The sequence below is a fragment of the Poecilia mexicana genome, unplaced genomic scaffold (genome assembly GCF_051168715.1).
Source record: "Poecilia mexicana isolate PSO_F unplaced genomic scaffold, ASM5116871v1 scaffold_12, whole genome shotgun sequence".
In the NCBI taxonomy this organism is placed as follows: domain Eukaryota; kingdom Metazoa; phylum Chordata; class Actinopteri; order Cyprinodontiformes; family Poeciliidae; genus Poecilia; species Poecilia mexicana.
Genome location: NW_028263381.1, coordinates 28,420,677 through 28,443,131, shown reverse-complemented (window position 1 = coordinate 28,443,131; position 22,455 = coordinate 28,420,677). Strand labels below are relative to the sequence as shown.

The 22,455-nt window shown below is 37.0% G+C and overlaps 1 protein-coding gene across 1 annotated transcript in view; it reads right to left on the bottom strand.

Moving 5' to 3' along the window:
* Window positions 1–21,970, bottom strand: part of syk (spleen tyrosine kinase) — a 39,339-nt gene extending 17,369 nt beyond the window's left edge. Inside the window, exons 1-9 of the mRNA XM_088011310.1 lie at window positions 21,911–21,970; window positions 21,696–21,819; window positions 13,235–13,668; window positions 11,371–11,531; window positions 9,224–9,362; window positions 6,953–7,034; window positions 6,813–6,868; window positions 6,468–6,527; window positions 1,840–1,897 (exon numbers count right to left, since the gene is read on the bottom strand). Coding sequence (XP_087867436.1) covers window positions 1,840–1,897; window positions 6,468–6,527; window positions 6,813–6,868; window positions 6,953–7,034; window positions 9,224–9,362; window positions 11,371–11,531; window positions 13,235–13,636 — 958 coding nt within the window. The 5' untranslated portion in view covers window positions 13,637–13,668; window positions 21,696–21,819; window positions 21,911–21,970. The remainder of the gene's footprint in view (window positions 1–1,839; window positions 1,898–6,467; window positions 6,528–6,812; window positions 6,869–6,952; window positions 7,035–9,223; window positions 9,363–11,370; window positions 11,532–13,234; window positions 13,669–21,695; window positions 21,820–21,910) is intronic.
* Window positions 21,971–22,455: the final 485 nt, after the last annotated feature.

Here is a 22,455-nt window from a genome sequence, read left to right as displayed (position 1 = left end):
TCTGTTTTTATGCCATAATTCACATCTAGTTCGTCGCTCCGTTTTATGTCCCGCTTCTCCTGTTTCAGAGTTTTGCGCAATGTGCGCGTCTTTTTTTTTTTAAGCCCCTGTGGTGCAGGGCGGTCGGGAAAAGGCAGACTGACATAAACCTTTTAAAACAACGGAAACAATTTCGGTATTCTGATTATTGAAATTTAAAAGTGCTGTGTTGTTCCATCACCCCCAGTTTCATACAGGACCACTTACAGCTCCGGTGTTATCGCTATGAAATGAACGCCCTCTATCGTGGTATCACTATGGAGGGATTTCTTTATTTAAATGGGTTCATTTTTCAGAGACACAGTGATCATGATTTTAGCTACCAGTAGCAGGAGAACGGAGCTGTGCCAAGAAGCTAACAGAAGCTAACAAACACTGAGTAGAAGAAGAGCTGCCATGTATATTGTTGCAGCCAAGCATGGTTTAATGTTACACAATACAGTTTTACCAAGTTGCTCAAAGTCTAAACTGGCATTGTTGTGCATTTAAAGTGTAAAGCTTACCTTCTACCAAACGCCCCCCAAAGGCATCCCAGCGCCCCCCTTTTGTAAAAATGTCCGCCAGCGCCCTCTGCCGTCCTCTGAACGCCCCCTGGGGGGCGGTACCGCCCACGTTGAGAACCGCTACAGTGATTGCTGAAAGTCAATGACCTAATGCAATCTTCTGGGTTTCTTAACCCTGCCGCAGTCTTAACACAATGCTCAGGAGGAGCACTGTTGGGGCCCAGGGTTTTGGGATGGTGGGGTTGCTGTCTCACTTTTTATACACCAGAGGGGGTCCTGAGGCTGTTGCCTGGAGGGTTGGTCTACAGCTCCTGATCCAGCGCACCTGCTGCTAATCTCGTCAGCTCCTATATTAGGAGGGAGTCGCCATCACTTCACTGCCAGAGTGTCACCTATGTTTGGTACTTCAGGCCCCAGAGTTTTCTTCTCTGTTCTGACCTTGTCAAGAATTCTCCTAGTGAATCTTTGTGTGCCTCTTCCTCAGGTGCTACCTTCAAGATGCCGTGAACCATCCTGAAATCAAGTCAGACGGTTGGTTTTCTGACCCTGATCTTCATGACGCTGACAAGAAACCCGAGCTACCTGTGCGTCTAACTAGTGGATTCCCCCACTTACCTGTCCACCCTCCAACGCCGCCTCTCCAGCCTCTTTCTCCCATCAAGCCCTGGACACCCCCAGACGCCTTTCCCCCTGGTCCGGACCCACTCCCAACCACATAAGCTCCACCTGACTCTGTTTCTTCTCCCTAGTCTGAAGCTTGAACTAACCATACCTGTCCTCCTGTGCTCAGATATCTGGTGTGTGCCGTTGAAGAGATCCTGGACCAAAACTCTGTCACTCACCTTCCTGTTTTGTTTCTTTGCAATAAACCTCTCGCATTTAAAACCAGTGTTCTGAGTTGTGTTCTGGATGTGGGTAAGAAAATTAGAATCTAACATGACAAGCACAGCACACATCATGGTTGGACAGTGGGGACCATGATGTGTGATGATGGTGGTGAAACCACACAAAAAAACATTGCTTGTACTTGTGCAGCACTTTATCAAGAACAGAGAACTCCAAGTGCTTAACACTACATTCAGTGATATGCCCCTTCACACACACATTCACATTCTGTAGAATGTATGCATGTTTATTATTAAAAGTTTTTTAACAGTTCAACAATGCAGTCTGAATAATAAACTGACTGCATTGTTGAACTGGAATGTCTCTTTATGATTAAATAAATTTATTTTCAGACATTTTTCTTAAAACATGTTTTGTGAATTTAATTCAACTGAGCGTTTCCAGAGCTTACCTTTGGACATCCTAGTTTCATAGGGATTAAGGTCCGTGTTGCCGATTCGTCTACGACTCTGAAGATAGGAAGAGAACAGAATGTGGAAATAAGCGACTTCTCAAAGTGCTGTAAAATATGTTTTAAAAAAAAGGCCTGCTTTGGATTAAAATATTGTGAGCGTTATCACTGGTGGAACAAATCAGTCGGACTGCAGGCGGTGCTAATAACCGGGCTCTTAATACCCAATTAATAAAGCTCATGATAACATAATTTTACAACATATATGTACATGCCAACAACAGTAGGGCTTATAAGCTTTCACACCTTGTTTGTTTGAAATTCATCAAACGAACAAGAAGAATAACAAATCAAGAGAACAACAAAATCAGGCTACATGGTCACTAATGATGAAACAACACGAATTCAAAGTAGCTCAGCACCATGGATAATGATAGGATCATTTTGACATCCACTTTGGAGCTTGGAGCAGCTAGCAACTGCTGAAGCTAGGTTTACAAGCTGATGCGTTGAACAGGATGAGTGGCAGTGCGCGGCGTCCCCGCCCCTACGTTGGCCTAGCTGACTGTCGCAGCGCCTCGCGCATCTCTGGATTTTTGTATCTCTATGCAGATACCATGTGCCATCATTCACACCCAATCTGGACAATTTGGATGAAGCTGAAGTTGGTTTCCGAGTCCAGCTTCCGATTTGGGAAATGGCTAACGGGCGATTCCACCTAATTTTTCACTATCTTCTGCGTCTTTAATCGACTCTAGTTTAAAAACTACAACACCTAGACTCTTCAAACCTGCGCTGGATTATTCTACTCTAATAGTAGAATATTTATAACCGTGTTTGTGATTTGTGAAACTTCAGTGAAGAGCGACTTTACCACTTTTTTTGCATCTGGGTTGCACTACAACTGCTCCAGCTCCAAACCTACAACACCTAGACACTTTAAACCTGGACTGGAGTATTCTGTTCTAGTAGCAGAATATTTAGATATTGGGATTTGTGAAACCTTTTTCTGATTTGAGAAACTTCAAAAGAGGATGATTTTACCATTTTTTTAAATCTTGGTCACATGAGATCTGCTCTAATTCCAAATCTACAACACCTAGACTCTTCAAACCTGGACTAAATTATTCTCAACTAGTAGCAGAATATTTGGAGCCATGTTTGGGATTTAAGAAACCTTTTTCTGATTTGTGAAACTTCAATAAAATGCGATTTTTACCCTTTTTTGCATCTAGCTCATATTAAAACTGCTCCAATTCCAAAACTACAACACCTAGATTATATTATTATTATTCTGCTCTAATAGCAGAATATTTTAATCCATGTTTGGGATTTGTAAAACCTTTATGTGATTTGTGAAACTTCACTAAAGTTTAGATGACGATTCACACTTGTTCCATGCAGTTTTTTTCTAATTCAAATTCAATGCTAATTCAAAACCACTTTATTAATCCCAATGGGAAATTAAATGTTGGTGTAACTCAATTCTTCAAAGGGTTATTGTAGACGGCAGGGGTCCCCAGGCTGCGGCCCGCGGGCCGGATCCGGTCCGCCTCCTCATTTGGTCCGGCCCCCTGAACAATGCCGGAGAGCATTCAGTGTTGTTTTTCATATATATGTGGATTTTTCTTCAACCACCAGGGGGGCTCTTGAGCAGATGTGAAACTTAGTTTCCCTCAATGGAATATATACTAGTCAGTACCAGTCACCGTTTCGCTCACGGTTTTTTTCCATTTGCATTCTGGGTAAAAATCTATCTACAAACACGAATATGTCGTCGGCAGTAATCCAGCCCCCCCCCACCCCCGTCAACAAAAGTTTTCTAAGGTTTCTTTCTCGAATAACTAAGACCGGCCCCCGACCAGAAAAGGGAACAGTTATGTGGCCCTCGCAGGAAAAAGTTTGGGGACCCCTGGTAGACGGTGATGGCTGTTGGAAAGAAAGACCATCTGCAGCGGTCTGTTAAGTGAAGTGAAGTTTCAGAAATCAGAAAAAAGTTTTACGAATCCCAAACATGGTTTTAAATATTCTGCTACAAGTTGAAAATAATATGGTCCAGGTTTGAAGTGTCTAGGTGTTGTAGATTTGGAATTAGAGCAGATCTCGTGTGACCGAGACCGAAAAAAAGGAGTAAAAATTGCCTTTATTGCAGTTCACAATCAGAAAAAGGTTTCAGAAATCCCAAACATGGTTATAAATATTCTGCTATTAGAGCAGAATAATCCAGTGCAGGTTTGAAGAGTCTAGGTGTTGTAGTTTTTGAACTAGAGTCGATTAAAGATGCAGAAGGTAGTGAAAAATTAGGTGGAATCGCCCATTAGCCATTTCCCAAATCGGAAGCTGGATCACTGAACCAACTTCAGCTTCGTACAATTTGGAAGGTGCTCTTTCAGGATGCTCCAACGTATGCCTAGACACCGTACCGCTCTCTTGGCTCGCATGTGTTCAACGCGGATTTTCAAAAACGTGTCAGTCCCTGACATTACTGCTGTATCACCAAGAGAGAAAAGGGGATACAAGCTCGGCGGCAGGGCCACTACAATTTTCAATCATTAACAGTCTATATCTAACTCACATGTTATGAATAATAATTAGTATTGCTATCTGTAAATAGCCCGGCTTTCTGGCTGTGCTGGCAGGCCTGAATTGCTACGAACAAAAAAGTCCAGCTCATCTACTGAGATGAACAAAATGTGCGTCTAGCTTTTGTAACTTGGTTTCTCTTTTTTCCTTTCTTTGTGCTTATATTGAAGTCCCACTCACTTCATTATAAGCACATCCGTGCTGTGGTGGCGCAGGGGTTAACTATCAAATAAAGGCCACTAGAACCAATAAAACCTTTTTTTTTTTTTTAAAAAAAAGCTCCATCTAGTCTGCAATCTGTTGCCAAGTGACTGATGATGACATTGTTGGACGGTTGATGACAAGAAATGCATGTGGAACCGCTTGTGAATTTCTGTATCATAAAATTAAATGTAAGAGTGGGTTGGAGTCCCCCCCCTTTTTTTTTTTTTTTTTTTTTATTTCGGCAGGAAATTTAATGTTTTTGATTGTTGATTCAATGTTGCATGACTCTGTGTTTTTGTGTTTAATGATGTAAAGCAGTATTTTTCAACCTTTTTTGAGCTAAGGTACATTGTTGTAATTGAAAAAATCACTAGTCACACCACCAAACAAAAATGTAAACAAAGATACTCTGTAGCTGCCTATACTACATTCTTATCAAAGTGTCTTGAATAGGAATCAAATAAACACAAACATTTGTTTTTATCATATTTTGCATTTCTTATTTCAAATTGCACTTAACATGTCCACTTCAAAAATACACCTGAGCACCTGAACAGCCACAACACTGTGGTGTGATGCGTGAATGTTACTAATTCTCTTGTTTTAATGTAAAATGCTCTGGTACCTACTGCCATCTAGTGATAATAAAATTACATGATTACGCCGCTAGTTACTACTACAGCAAAGACACTCAAAGATGGTATTATTTGCAGATAATTAATTGGTTTTCAACAAATCTTTTAAGACCAATTACCGTATTATCCGGACTATAAGTGCACCATACTATAAACCGTACCTTCAAATTTTTTGAACCCCCCCGGAAACTTACATATCAGCCGCACAGGGCAATAAGCAGCTGGTATCTCTGCCGCTCTCGGACCCAGCAGAGGGCAGCAGAGGGCTGCGTCCTAATAACTGCTGGATATATTAAGTTCCCCGTCTCCAAATCCGGTTTTGTTCACGCCGAGTTTAAGTGCAGCGGCTTTATTTCCCTCCTGTACTGCCAGATTGATACTCCTCAACTTAGAAGCTGCATCATACGAGTTTGAAAACATTTTTACGTCCTGCCTGCTGCTAGCATGTGCTTGTTCCAAATGAAAATTAGCGCGTTCTTATTTGATTTTCAATTTTGACTTCCAAAGATTCACTTCCTGCTAAAGAGCCCCCTGGTGGTTGAAGAAAAATCCACATATAAGCCATGCGGCTTCCTACACTTTGAAAGTGTAGGACTTTCAAAGTGTTCAAAGTCCTACACTTTGAACATGTGTTCAAAAAGAAAAAAGTAAAAAAGGAAAAAAGTAGCAGCTTATAGTCCGGAAAATACGGGAGGTGAAATTGGATCATTTCCACGGCACACCTGACGATCACTCACGGTACACTAGTGAACAGTGGTTGAAAAACACTGATGTAAAGCACTTTGAAATCCCTTGCTGCTGAAATGTGCTATACAAATAACATTTGATTGATTAATTTGATTAAGTGAAAATAATGCCAGTCATGCAGCACCAATTTAATTCAATATTTTATACTCACTACATCACCGGAATAAGTTGGTCTTGCACATTTTAGGAACCATGACTTAAACCTGACTGGGGAACCTATATAACCTCTACAGTGACATTATAGGTACCTGTTTTACTATCTATATCTTTACTATATCCTAATGGTAACCTCCTCATGGGTGAACATGCAAAGGCCAGTTGACATGCAGGAATATTTTTTGGCAAAAATTTTCAGTTACATCTATCAATCAGACCAAGGCAGACATCTCGAAATGTAAGATGGCAGTAAGAGCACTGATGCTTGTTGAAGTAACTATTAAGCTTGTGAAATGTATTTACCCTTTTTCCAGATATGTTGAGCTGACCAAGCATGGAGCGAAGACCATCTGCTGCATTTTGCTAGGAATGAAAGATGTCAAAAACGTTTTTGTAAAAGATACTGTGGTCTTTTCATGGTCATTCAAGTCAAAGAACTTGTGATCACTCCTGAGTGTTGATGACTGCTGATGAACCAAACTCTTAAAATAGTTTATTTACTAAACCTACTTTAAGGTGATAAAAACTTAAAACAAGTTATGAGACCTGGAAGAGTATGGATTTTCTTTTATCCTTTCTGGAAATTTGGGCCATAAAGACAATTGTATCAAATGTGCTTATCCAATAACTTTTTCATGAATAACTTACAATGGCAGAACCTAATCCAGGATGGTTCAGTGGAGGTACTGGTCGTCCTATTTGCACTGTGAACAAGAAATTTGAAACATGAGGATCAATTTGGGTTAGACTAATCTTGACAAATTTTGACCAGTTGTGTCTGTCTTTACCAGTTTCACCATCAGGTCTTGGACATGGCTCTGTGAGTACTCGTAACAAGCCATCTGGTTTGTAGGAGTAATGCTCCACCAACTGTCATATGAAGAGAAATTGTTTAAAATGTTTTGTAACTGAAAATAAACACTAAGACAGCACAGTCTTAATAGAAAGAATGAATATAAATAATAACCACATAGTAGCATCATAAAAATAGTTTTACTATTTTTACTAAAACTTGAAAAAAATTAAGTTTGAGCTATCATTACCCAACTCCAAGACAATAACTAAAGCAATAAAAATAAAATAATTTAACATAAATTATAGCATTAATTAAAGTTAACTATTTACTATTAATTAAAACAACAAATGCCAGCGAAACAATTTATGTGATTCTAAATAATTTTAGCTCTAGACCTATTTCCACTTTTAGTAAAATTACGGGAGTTACATATTATATCAAATGGATCAGATGTAGCACTATCTGAAGGTGTTTTTTTTAAATAGCACCACCCCTGGCACAGATCTGAATTGGGACATATATGTCACATTGGGAATAATATATGGTAACATTTTTCCATATTAGGAAATTAATTCCCTAAGATTTTTTTTTTTTTTGCTTATTAACACAAAATTAACTTTTTATTTACAACTTCCTAACATGTATGACATCTTTCTGGACAAAAATGTTACAACCTCCACAGTTTCAGGTCTCTGGGTTTCTTTATTGTTTGGTTTTAATCTTATTTATCATTATGTCTTAGTTCTCTTTAGGTTCATGGTCCTTTTGATTTTATTACTTGAGATAATTAGTGTTATTAGAATTGTCTTGTTATTACCTTCCTTATTTTCAATCCTATAGTATTTCTAGTTAAGTTTATTCTTTAGTTACTCTTGGTTCTGTTATTCTTGTATGTCTGAGTCTATGTCGAGCTTTGTTTAGTGATTATAGGGTGTATTCAGACCGGATAGTCTGGTAGACTCGGTTCGATTGGGGACTAAAATTGCAAAATTTGTTACATTTTCAGAACTCTAGTTAGCATTCAAACTGCACTGTGTCAAACGACTAAAACTAACAGAAAAACTTGTTCCCCCCGTCGCTTGTGGGGGCGCTGCACCAAAAACTACTGAAGGAATCGACACAAAACCTCTGAAGAAGGGCAGCGCAACTTCCTTCTTCACAAAAAGTAAGCAAAAACAGAGCAGTGTCAGATTTTAGCGTCAGCGTCCACTAAACCAGGCTGTTCCAATGCGGGATGAGCAGGAATCACAAACATGATCGCAGTGCCTTTATTTCTTACCCGATTTCTATAAACATGGCTTAAATTAAAGCTGAGAACGTTGCTGATGTTTGTAAGTATTCTCCCTTGATATAAATCTACAAACAGTTTGGTTTCTATCAAGATGCAAGAGAGGACTAAGCAAATTCCTCCATCCTATTTGATGATTATGTTAAAACAGATGAGGCAATTAGTCCCGTTTTTGTCATTTATTAAAGGTTTAAAAAATTACAGCAGCTGCAGAGCGCCACAAACAGATGAAACAACTTTAAACAATTTATATTCTGTTTTCCCTCGCTTTCTATGTCGGCAGACCCGTTGATATTACAACCGACACAATGTCTTTGTTAACCCGCAGAGCAGAAAGTTTTATACTGTTGCTAACTTCCTGCTTTTGAAACGGTCTCTAGTTTGTTTTTTTTAACAATGTGGAGTTTAATGCCCAATGTGACACAGGTGTCGCAGCAATATTTGACAGATCTATTCTATATTAAATAGTTTTAGAAATGCTGTCAAACCATTTCATATGTGAGAAAAGATGTCTTATCTGAAGATTAGAATTGCTGAACCAGTGAAAACTCACCTTTGTTAAGAGAAAACAAAGTTTCCCAAATCAGCCTTCTGGTCACTTTAGCTGCCCATGTGCACTGATAATTTGAAAATGGTGCCTTCATTACCAAGAATCCCTAGTCACATGACTGAATCAAGATGTTCAGTAGATGTCACTATAAGGACCCATGGTGACACCGGTGTCACCATGGGTCCTTATGGGTTAAAGTTAACTATTTACCATAAATTAAAACAACAAATGCCAGAGAAACAATTTATCTGATTCTAAATAATTTTAGCTCTAGAAAAGTCTTTACATTCTTGGACTGTAAGAAATTAATATGTCACAAAAGCTACATCATCTACTAAGCTGCTAATGCTGGCCATCATATTTATATTTATAATTTAATAGAATTTAAGTAACACAGAATCAACAAAAAAAACAAAACTGGTAACCTGCCACAAGGTGTCAAATTTCTTTCCATCAGGGATGGAGAGCTTTCCGGTGCTGTCTCTGTCAATGCGATAATGCATCACTTGACCTTCATGCAGTAAACATAAAGCATATGATCCATTTTGATCTCTCTGTCGAATTCTACACATGTAAACAGAAGAAACAAAGGAGATAATGTAGCATTAAACATTTGTATGCTATTGTTTCACTTTGTCATTTTGTCAGGTTGAATCTATTTTGTTACAGGAAGATAAGAGAAATGATCAATTTATTAACCACAGGGACTTTATTTGTTAAAATTAGGAACTTAATGTCCTACTAAATACAAGGTAAAAACTATACAGTTTAATGTAATATTGCAACAAACATATTGCATTTAGATTAAGTTTTATTCTAAATCAGGGGTGCTCAAGTACAGTCCTCGAGAGCTACCATCCTGCAACGTCTAGATCAGGGGTGTCCAAAGTGGGTCCTGGAGGGCCGGCATCCTGCATGTTTTAGTTCTCTCCCTGGTTTAACACATCTGCATCAAATGATGGCTCATTAGAAGGCCTAAGGAGAACATTGACGTGCTGAGGAGGTTGTTACTACCACCAGGGAGAGAAATAAAACATGCAGGATGCCGGCACCCCTGCATCCTGGTCTAGCACCCCTGGGCACCCCTGGTCTAGATGCATCCTTCTCCATTGACTGAATTCCCTCACTGAACGAGCCATTCATTTAATTCAAGGGTGTTGGAGAAGGCAAGCATCTGAAAGTTACAGGATGGCAGCTTGGGAGAACTGGACTTGAGCCACCCTGTTCTAAACTAATGTCTCAGAATAATGTTCCTTTAAAAACTGGACAATAATCAGAGTACCTTACTATTTACATTTCCTTTTGAACTAATTTATTAGTAGTTTAATGCAGTTTATTCAGTAGTATTGACTATTAACTGAATCATTAATAGTCAATAATTTCATTTATTTATTTAGATTACTATTCAAATTTGTTAAAAAGTTCAGTACAAGTCCTTCATTTTGTAAAATGTTTTTACTTTAGTTTTAACAGTATTTAACCACACCTGTTACCACACAGCATGTGAACTGTGAAAAGTGACAGCTGTGACTTGATAAAGCTATTTTCATAGCTCAGGAAGCCAAAAGGAACCAGCTAAGACATCATGACATAAATAGAAACCAGGAACTAAACAGCAACTCAAATAAATGTCCAGTGTTATGCTGAGAAAAGTAGTGTTCCCAAAATTACATTTAAAGTGCACAGGAAAGACAGACCATTATGTAATTTTGTTGTGCATCATACATAACTGTAATTTATGTTGCTAAATTTATGTAACACGCTACTTCTTGAAGTATATTTAAAGTTATATTTTCAAAATAACTATAAATATACTTGCCATAGACACAGAAGGACTGCAATGGCTTTCTAAAATAAAACATGTCATGGAGTTGAGGCCATGTTTCAGAGGAAAAAGGCCACTTCCTGTAAGATGTTTCACGAAAAAAGGGGCAGTCACACTTTACCCTGTTCTCAGACTTCTTTTTACATGGCTACTTCAGGAAGTCCTTTGCAAACTGTCAAAGCGGAAACCACAGAGAAAGAGACAGAGAGAATGTGTGTGTGCGCGTGCATGAGTGTGTGTGCGCGTGTGTGCCTGTGTCTGATCATGCGACTCCTCTGCCTAGACCACTTCTGCCTCTTAAAGTTTGAGCTAAAACACATGCACTGACACCCTCCGCTTAAATTTTGAAGTTTAAACATAAATAAAAGTTAATATCACACATAAATTAGATAAATTTAAAACTAATAGATATGACGACAGAGTGGTAAATGACTTTTTTGTACTACTTTTTTTTTCCAACTTCTCCAATGTCAAAATTCAAAATAAGACCTTCATATACATGAAGTAGTGATACTATGTAATTAGAATAATTCGAACTTATTAATTCATTAAAAAATTTTAATGAATGAAAGTAAATATTGTTTTAATTAGACTGATTGTGACCTGAATCAAAAAGAACAAATTTTAAGTGAAAAAGCTGTCAAGTAAAAATGATTGAAATATGCTTTCAAAAATATTGAAGTGTTGATGTTATTATTTCTGCAGATTCTCTATAAACATGGTCTTGAGTAATTTTCAAATACTTACAAGAATTTTCCATTTGTTCGGGAACCATTCTGAAGCCTGGGCTCAGAGTTCTCTCGCGTTATTGTTCCATGGAACCAGGGCATTTTTTCATGAGCAGTGGTGGCAATGAGTTTCTCCAGCTGAGGCCTCTGACTGATGATAGCCTGTTCAAGGGCTGGACCCTATGTGCATACAAGACTTATTTTAAGATCAAAGTTAAAATAAGGAGAAGATATAAACCAGGAATGAGTTGTCAAGCCTCATGCCTCACACTAAGGGTGTTTTCACACCTGATAATTTGGTGAACTCGGTTCTAGTGGGGACCAAATTTGCAACATTTGTTAGATTTTCAGCTGTTGTGGTTCTCTTTCACACTGCACTGTGTCAAATGATCCAAACTAGTTGAAAAACCTGTTCCCCTTGGTACAGGGCACAGAATCAAGAATTACTGATGGAAATGACAAAAAAAAAAAAAAATCCTCCAAGGAAGACAGAAGCTACGGAGCCCCCTAGGGGACAGGAGTATTTTTCTTTCTTTTGCGTTCCCTGACAATAAGTTTTGCATTCTCTCGCAATCATGTACTGTTCAGTTCATGCGGCACTTTCTGCTATAATAGAAAGTTTTCGAAAGGTTTTTTTCCATGTACATTAGTATCTCGTTGTGAAATATCTAAAGTTTTATATCTTTCTCTTTAGGATACAAATGCACCACAAACCTATAATGTAAACTGAAACGTTCCATAAAAAGGAAAGAAATAAAAAATACATCCAAATTATTTGGATTATTTTTGAGTTATCATCACAGGATAATGAGTCATCTGACAGTTTTGATTTTTTTGTATTGGTAGTCTGAATGGTTTAAAGAGACGTTTTCCTATGCAGTTCCATCTCAGCCTTAAACAAGCAGACATAAACATGTAGTGAATAAATCGATTTTCAATCAGTTTTTTGCACAAAAGAGTTAATAAAAACGTTTTCACTGAGGCTCTTTAAACATGTATACATTTGAAATTTTAGATTCAAAATTCAATGTGACTGTATGCAAAATAGTCCAGCAAATATTGCAGTAAGCATATTGCGAGGGAACGCAAAACTTATTACGAGGTGATGCAAAAGAAAAAAATTCTCCCATGTTCCCTAGCGGACTTTGTATAAGCGCAACTTATTAACAAAATGTAAATAAAAATTGAGTAGCAATTATGAGATTTTATTGGTTGTAGGATTTCTCTTTTGTTTTTGGTAAAAGACCACAAGCCATTTCTCCCTCTGATACTAGACTAGCGCATTTGTTTTGGTTGTATTTACTGAGAACGCCCTGCACTGTAGTTCACTTCCTGTTGTTGGGGTGGCCTCTGGTCCTCTTGCATCCATATATGCATTTGAACCGCACCAGAGTTTGCTTCAATTGAACCTAGGTTTTTAGGCAGACCAGACTTTGCTCCTTTTGGTCCTCATTGGAGTTTGATTGCGCATTCACACCACCTCAAATGACTTTCTATATAAATGGACTGGAGTTCAGGGAAAGCAATGCAGACTGGGTTCTTTTCTGGTCATTTCATTTTTCTTGTCAACAAAAACTGTAAGTTTCAGAGTTGTTAAGAAACCCAAATGTTAATTATTAACCATGGATTTATATTGAAAATATGGAACAAATTTTCATTTTATTCATGTTTCAAAGTTTCTGAAATGTAAGGTTGCCATGAATGACCAGTAAAGCAGCAAAACAACGATTAAAATATTTCAGCTTACTTTCCTACTTTAGCTATTTTACTGCTGATATTTTGGTTAATATGTCACAAGTAAGTAATTACTGCGCTACAAACATGGTTGTTCTACATAAAAATAAAGACAATTTTACTATTTAAAGAGTCCAGCTCAAACTGACCTGCAGGTTCCAAGTCTGCTTCACATATTCCCGGATCAGTCTTTCCTTTAAGTCCTCGAAAGGACCAACCTTTGGCTGCATATTTTTGGGTCTGTTGCAAGGCTTCTTTAACAGACATACAAGACCATCCATCTCTTGAGAATGATAGTCTATCACATCTGTTGGGCACCTGTGACTCTTACCACCAGCAATAGCATACATTTCATTGGGTTGTCTTTCAATTGTGTAGTGGTAGAAGCGACCTGAATTAGAAACAGACAGTGCAAAGCCTCCAAGATAGTTTCGACTTTGCCGTAGTAAGTACAAGCCGTTGTTCATTCCTGCCTGTCTCAGATAGACTTCTGCCTCCTCTCTGGTTATGTTGCCGTAGAAGAATGGCAATGCATACACATTGTCAGCCATCTTGACTTCTTGGCAGCTTCTTTTTGAAAGTTCTGTCACAAAGATAAAATAATAATAGATAATAAGAAAATAATATATTATTGATCCCCAAACAGAGGGTACTTTTTTTGTCCCAGCATAGCACACAAAAATTCAGACAAGAGATGATAACAACAAAAATGATGATAATAATAATAATAATAATAATAATAAAACAATGAGCAGTGATAGTCTTAAAGACACACATTCAGTAAATTGCTAAATATATTTTTATTATTTAAAATGCACAACTCTAAAACATGTCTCAAAAAAGAGCATGAAATTCACAAGATACAAATGCTCTGTCATGAAGTGGTGTGGTGGAGGTGAGGCAGAACGCAGACGACCCAGGTTGTGGATGAAAAATGGTGGTTTTAATGATAAATAGCTCAAAAACAGTCCAGGAAGCAGGCAGCATGGCAGAGCGGAAGGCTAAAGCTCAGCACCGGTAGCAACTGAACACAGAACTGAAAAATGAGAGCCAACACCGACACAGGACAAGTCAGTACGACTTTAACGACTCATACATACGACTTGTCTCTGTCGGATCCACGGCAAGGATCCGACAAACACAGAGACAACAGGTGGACTTAAATACACAGAAGGTAATCACAGGGAACGAGACACAGCAGAGGAACAATCAAGGGGGAAGACAGAACAACACAGAGACTCACTGGACAAGGAAACTAAAAATAAACACAGAAAACTAAAATACATGCTCAAACTCATTCAATTTTCAGTTTCAGTGTGAAAATTTGAAGCAGACTGAGGTTTTGGCTTTAACTGTATCTCCATAAGAATCAAAAGACCATGATTGGACTTCCATAAAAATATAGTTTTGAAATGTTAGTTTGCTTTGTTGAGAAAATAAATTTAAAATAAGCTAGTTTTAAAACTAAACATGTCTTGATTCAAATGGCCTAAATTGTGGTTTTAAATCAGTGACTTATTCTGGCCTATTGACCTTTATTTTACTTGTAGTTACAGCAGATGGTTTGCTAGGATCGTTTGAATTGCCTTTTGTCTGTGGGAAAACAATACAGTGGAAGTTGTAGCTTTTCACACTCATCTGTGAAAGGCCGTAAACACGGCAGGGGTTTCTGGCTTGAGAGAGGGTCAGAGATAGCTCCTGGTTGGATGAGCAAAGATACGCCTTATTTGAATAAATTAAATACAAGAGGATAAAACTTTCTACACAGAAGTAACACATTAGATTTTGCGCTTGCAACTTCTCCAAAGACGTCTTTGCTTTTTGTTTGTCGCTTCCATCTTTTGTCTTTTTCTCTCTCAGGTAAATTCATGTGTTGTTTGTGCTCTGAGGTTTCTGATGTTATGTGATGTGTTTGTCAGCTCAACTACTTCATTATAAAACCCTAGAAGAAATTATAAGTCAATTAAGCTCCAGTTCCTGCTGTCTGGATGTCCTACCCACACATTTCTTTAAGAAAGTCCTGCCTGTCGTTGCTAATGATCTGCTCCATATAGTAAACACATCGTTGTCTTCAGGTGTTTTCCCCCAGACTTTGAAAACAGCAGTTATCAAACCACTGATAAAAAAGAACAATCTAGACAAATCACTACTGCAGAATTACAGGCCGATCTCCAACCTCCCATTCATCAGCAAAGTTATTGAAAAAGCAGTTTTTAAACAATTAAATAACTTCTTAACAATAATGAATCGCTTTGACTCCTTCCAGTCTGGTTTTCGTGCTCACCACAGCACGGAGACGGCCCTTGTAAAAGTGTTCAATGACATCCATATAAACACAGACAGTGGGAGAACCACAGTGCTGGTTCTGTTGGACCTCAGTGCAGCTTTCGACACTGTTGACCATGACATTTTACTGAATCGACTGGAGAGTTGGGTCGGACTCTCTGGTCCAGTGCTCAACTGGTTTGAATCTTACATAAAGAACAGGAATTTCTTTGTTTCAATTGGAAACTTCTCATCAGAGAGGTCAAAGGTCACATGTGGGGTACCCCAAGGCTCAATCCTAGGACCCCTTCTTTTCAATATTTATATGCTCCCACTGGCTCAGGTTATAACAGGAAATAGGATTAGCTACCATAACTATGCGGATGATACACAGCTCTACATCACGATGTCACCAGGTGACTCTGAACCCATCCAATCACTGAACAGATGCTTAGATCAGATAAATGTGTGGATGGGCCAAAACTTTCTCCAGCTGAACAGAAACAAAACTGAAGTTATTATCTTTGGGCCTAAAGAGGAACGAACTAGAATCAATGCTCATTACAACTGAAAACCAGGGATCAGGCCCGAAACCTGGGAGTAGTGATGGACTCTGACTTGAACCTTCAGAGCCACATAAAGACAGTCACAAAGTCGGCCTTCTATCACCTGAAGAACATCTCCAGGATTAGAGGACTAATGTCTCAGCACGATTTAGAGAAACTCATCCATGCGTTTATCTTTAGCCGCATTGATTACTGCAACAGCGTCTTCACAGGTCTGACTAATAAATCAATCAAACAGCTGCAGCTGATCCAGAACGCTGCTGCTCGCGTTCTCACTAGAACCAGGAAGATAGAGCACATAACACCAGTTCTAAAGTCCCTACACTGGCTCCCTGTAGCTCAAAGAATAGACTTTAAAATACTGTTGTTAGTTTATAAATCACTGAACGGTTTAGCACCACAATACATTAAAGATCTGTTATTGCTGTACCAACCATCTAGACCCCTCAGATCTTCTGGTTCTGGTCTGCTCTGCATCCCCAGAACCAGAACCAAACGAGGAGAAGCAGCATTCAGTTTCTATGCACCACGGATTTGGAACAAACTTCCAGAAAACTGTAAAACAGCTGAAACACTGGGTGCCTTTAAATCTCAACTTAAAACCCACCTGTTTACAGTTGCTTATGGCAATTGATGCCTTCTATGTATTTGCGAGTGACTGGGAGTCATTGCGCGTATATAAAACCCTGTAAATTCTAGACTAACAGGTAACCAATTAATGCACAAAATCCGCGTAGGACAGCGAAAGTCCTAGCGCAAAATTTTCGCGAAACAGGCGGACGGAGCCTGGTGCTGCAAGGCTGGAGGCCTTGTCCTGTTAGGCTGTGATTTTATCTTTTCTTTTTATCTTTTTATTACTTTCTTTTTCTTTCTCACTGTTTAAAATTATGTAAAGCACTTTGAAATGCCTTGCTGCTGAAATGTGCTATACAAATAAAATTTGATTGATTGATTGATTCCAGTCTAGTGTATTTCCAGTTGGTACCAGTGTCTGAGCTCCTAGCCTTACTGCTCACCTATGCTACCTGGATTTTGTGTTTATCTTCATTAAAAGCAGAATTTCACTACAACCTGGGTCCACCACATTGTAGAACCAGTAATGTATCTGTTACTGGTTCAACTGATCTCCTATTATCCTTTTTTTTCCTTTTTTTTTTTTGCCACAATCATAATAACTGTCTGATTTTCCTCATCCTCTTTCCCCCTTTTTCAGAGTTTGACTCCATGAGACCTGAAAGTTTCACTTCTTTTAGGCTTGGACCGATATTTCAGTGTGATATTTCCTGGTATGATTCAGTTGTGCCAGAAAAATTACAATCTGACATCTTCCATCATACTTGCTCTAGATTTTTCGTCAGGTTTTTGAAATTGCAGTGTATGACAGAACTGCATGCACTGTGAAAAGAAATTAGTTGAACAAACTTAACTGAATTGTTTCAATTGGTAACAAGTAATTCAATTAAGTTTACTAAACTTAATTTATTAATTTTAACCAACTTAAGTTATGTATATCTAACTCAATATATTACGATCAGCTAACTCAATTCATTAAGTTCATCCAACTCAATTTATTTTTTTTTCTTTACCAAATTCATTAAGTGTGTTTAAAATGACAAATTTAAATAAGTCTTACTCAGATCATTTAGTCTATTTCAAATAAAGAAGGAAACTAATAAATGATCGCTTTTTTACTTCAGTTAGACAGAAAAGTGGGTAATGACAGAGAGGAAAGACAAGCAGCTAAGGTCATCTGGTAGGAAACGAACTTGCAACGGCTGCGTCAAGGTGTCAAGGTGCTTAACCCAATATTGCTTCATCTGTTCCTGATGAAGCAATATTGAACTTAATTGTTTTGAAACAATTATGTTTGTATCTTCCATCTGATGCTGTGACACAAGCTCCACCAGGGACAGAATCTATATCTGCTGTGGTGGTGCAGTGGTCTTTGTCCTTGACATGGCCATCACTGCATGTCTTCCCCCTCTTATTTATTAAGTTAAACCATCCACCTTCTGTGCACTCTTGTCCCTTAGTGGGGACAGAGACAGACAGGACAAACAACCATGCACACACACACTCACACCTAGGGATAATTTGGAGAGACCAATGAACCTGATAGTCATGTTTTTGGACTACGGGAGGAAGCTGGAGAGAACCCACCATGCACAGGGAGAACATGCAAACTCCATGCAGAAAGACCCCAGGCTGGGAATTGAACCCAGAACCTTCTTGCTGCAAGGCAACAGTGGCAACACTGCGCCACTGTGCAGCCCTTAAGTTAAATCAACTTAATAAATTAAGTTGAATACACTATTTTCTTTTTTCAGCATAAAGGATCTTTGACAAACCTAAATAACATGTTAAAACATACATTTAAGTTCTAGTTGCACTTTAAGTACAATGTGAGTGAGAATATAATTGTGTATATTTTAGTTTTTTAGTTTGGAACAACTTCAAAATTTGAGTAGATTTTCTGTAGAATTTAATAAAAGAAATCTGAATTATTTATTAGACAGAAATAAATTATTTGAGTAAGAGTGACTTAAGTTTGTCATGTTAAACACACTTAATGAATTAAGTTATAAAAACTTAGTAAATTGAGTCAGATAAACTTAGTGAATTGGTCAGATGTAGGATACAAAACTGGCATTGAACACAATTGTTTCAAATAAAGTCAAAGCAAAAAGTTCCTTCAAGTAGCTAGATTTGTAATTTTTAAGTTATTTGATCTCAAAAATGTTAATTGCCATCACTAAACCAACTGAATTAAGTGAGATTAATGTAAATAAGTCCATAAAATGAACTACAGCCAAAAACACTGCAAAGAATTACAAACTTTAATGAACTGATGTCTAAACATACAAGAAATGTCTGCCCCTGTCAGGCAATGGCAGCTGGCAGCTGCAACTAAAAGTATTTCTCCAATCTAAATACTCATATTAGTAGAAAAGGACCTCACATGGTAGAGAAGTCTCCCTTTCTGACTCGAGGAAAGAGTGTCTGCTATTAAAATGATACTTCTCTCTGTCATAAACTGTATTTTCTCAAGTTAAACCACCACAGAACTGCTTCAAAAGCTTAGATTCCATCATTTTATGGATATTTACACATTACTTTACTAATGTCTAGGAGGCTTGGAACTTCAAAACGTCTGTAAATGTAACTATTCAAATGGATTAAAATATATCTTATAATGGATTTTTAAAAATCCATTAGACAAACCAGGGGTAGACATCATATAAAAGCTACGTAAGGAGCGCTTTAAAAAGTTGTCTTTTGTTTTAAAAGCATCAATAACATGCTTCTGTATCAGCCTGGTGGGAATATCACAAAATGAATAGGTCTTCAGTTCTCTTATGTAGACCAACACATATTTCAAACAACCCCGACATTGTGCAAAATAAAAGGGTCATTGACTTTTCAACATGCAACAATGAAGGAATAACTCATTTAAATGGCATATTTGATGGAAGAAACTTTCCCTGTTTTAAAGATTTTTCCTCTGGTAACAACTGGCTTTCTTAAACTTCAACCCACAAAGTTAATCTCAAAAATGTAAAACTTTAAAACTTTCCAAAGTAGACTTAACAATCTCACTTTCAATCAGCAAACTGGATGTTAAAATATATAATTCACTTGCTAACACATGCCCAAATTAAATGGGAGATTTACCTGATGACTACTGGCATACTCTGACATTGGCCGTTTGTCTCTCTTGCTCTTATGTGAATGAGCATGAGAATCAACAAAGTTTAAATGTAATTTAATATTTAAAAAAGAACATGGAGATCATGGAGAAAATGTTTGCTTGTTAGAATCTTAATCTATCTCTCAGTCCAGTTGAAACGTAGGACATTTTGAGAGCTGTTAAGGAAATACTGGCAAATTAAAATTATAATGATAGTTTTACATCATTATATCAACATTTAGTCAATCTGAGGTGGATTTTAAAACCTCGTAGTGACCTCATGTTCTGTTATGGCCTAAAAATCTTCAAACTAACTTAGTTTGAAGAGTATTAAAACTAATAATACTTGTTTTTAAATGACTGAATTTAACCTTTAAGAAGTTAAAGGTCGTTCTAGAGCTAGAATAAAAGCATAGTTGCCTCCAATAGGAAACTACACCAGTTAAAAAAAATCAACACTTCTACAAGCGAAGCTTGAATTTTCAAAACTCTTTCCATAAACCATGACAAATGCAAACACAAATGCACAAATGGAGGTACTTGTTGGCTACGACTAAAATCAGTGTAACCACTGAAACTTTTAAACTCTTAGCAATGCTAAAACAATAGAATGCTGTGAGCCACGTTGACAAAGTTAGCAGTGTACAAGAACCAGAAAATCAGAGTTTCTCAATCAGCAAATTTCAGTGCTTGGTCTTGTTTCAACCAGGAGTAAAATAGTTCAGAATTAATTTTATATTTAATGCTTTTTTAAAATAATGCATATGGTACTTAAAAGCAATTAAAACAATATATGAATTGAAAGGAGAATTTCTATTACTATCATTATGGCAAAATAACCATAAAAACTTAATTGAATAGACAGGGAGCATATTTTAAAAACTATTCAAGCAAAATAAAGTGACTTCCTACTTTGAGACAGAAGAAACCTATGTAAAAACCTAGCTACGCTATGAGCTATGTTAAGGTATGAAATACATCTTGTGGGCAAGTTTGACTTCCTGTATGTAATCATTTCTGTTTCCAGCAACCAATAAACCTAATAACACGTCCCAAAAACCTATAGGAAGCTTTGACTATGTGACTTTATGTAACAGCAAAAAGCTTCTTGAAGTTTCCCAAATAAATAATTTCACATTTATGTTCAGTCTAAACTTTGAACTTATCAAGGGTTTCTGTTTCAGGATGTAAATCAACACTTTTAAAAGTGAAGACTATGAAGTTGTTGGATTTATCAATGCAAACATCCAAATTAACATGGGTACTTTCCTCTGAACATGACCATTTTGAATTTGATCATTTTGAAACTCACCCATGCTTAGCTCAAAGATGCATTTTATATTGAAACTAATTTAATCTCAATAAACATGCATTTGATTTTTATCTGCTCAATATCTTTCCCCCAGCAGAGCTAAGAAGACTTTAACCACCACATCACACTTCCTAAACACCAGAGTAAATAAAATTAAGATGTAAAAAGTACCTCAGATCTAAAACACACGCTCAACATTCAGCAGACACTGTATCAAGGATTCAAGGATATTTTTATACCACCTTGCTAGTTTGTGGTACAAAATTTGGATTTGAGTCCCAAAAGAAATTTACTACAGGAAATAAATAAATAATAAGGTAATTTAAGTGATATATATATATATATATATATATATATATAGTTATGTGTCTGTGTGCAAATAATCTATGGGATGAAGCTATGAAGCTGTATTTGGTGCAGCTTGAGTTCTGGAGTTTGACGGCTAAAGGGAAGAAATTATATATTATATATTATAAGATATATATATATATATATATATATATATATATATATATATATATATATATATATATATATATATATATATATATATATATATATATATATATGAACACTTGTTAGAAATCTTACTGTGTTTTCAGACATTTTGTCAACAGTATCCTTTATTAAGATTATAAAAACAACACTTAGAGCAAATAGGTTGGTTCTGGTGCTGTTTTTCCTTGCTTCATAAAGAAATTATTTTTGAGAACATTTTGAATCAGTATCAGTAAAGTCATACACATTTTTGGCAAAGAAAATTGCTTCAACGCACTTACTGAAAACCAGAACGTGTTCCAGAGACAGGTCCTTCCCCAGTTCAGTTCTTTCGATCCTTCAGTGGCTTACAGAGAAATGTTAATCATATGAACAGGTCATCCAAGTACAAAGTTCATCCAGGTCCTAAAACATAAAGAATATCAAAATAAACCCTCCAAAAATGTGAGTAAGTTACAGGTGATCCTGGCAGTGTGGTCCAACAGGAGTAAACTACCTTCTGTCTAAGTGCTACGTATAAGTTCTTAGGCTTCCTCATTTCAACAACTTCCTTAACAACTTTATTTTTCTACTTCCTTTTTTTTAAAATCTGCCCACTGACCAACATGTCAGCGATACAAGAAATAAAGAACATCTCTCTCACATAGCTAACATAAAAAAAATATGCTTTGCTGTCTCAGTTCCAGAAAATACAATAACTAAAATACAGACATTTTTGGATTGGTAGTCAAAATACATCATTACAAATATAATTCTTAATAATATGAATTTATTTATTTTTTGTTGCAGTAGACTAAGATGATTGTGGTTGCAGGAAGCTGTCCTAATCTTGTTGTTACATGCGAAATGCAAGAACAAGATGCAGAACCAAAACAGAAACAATAAAATGATTAAAAAACCAAAGTTTCAAAATCGAAATAAAATCAAATGTGACATTCTAGAAGGAAGCACAAATACAAAATAAGTATTAGTACTTTACTTATTATCTATATTTTACTTTAAAATGCTTAAAGCTTTTCCAATATATATATATTTATATGA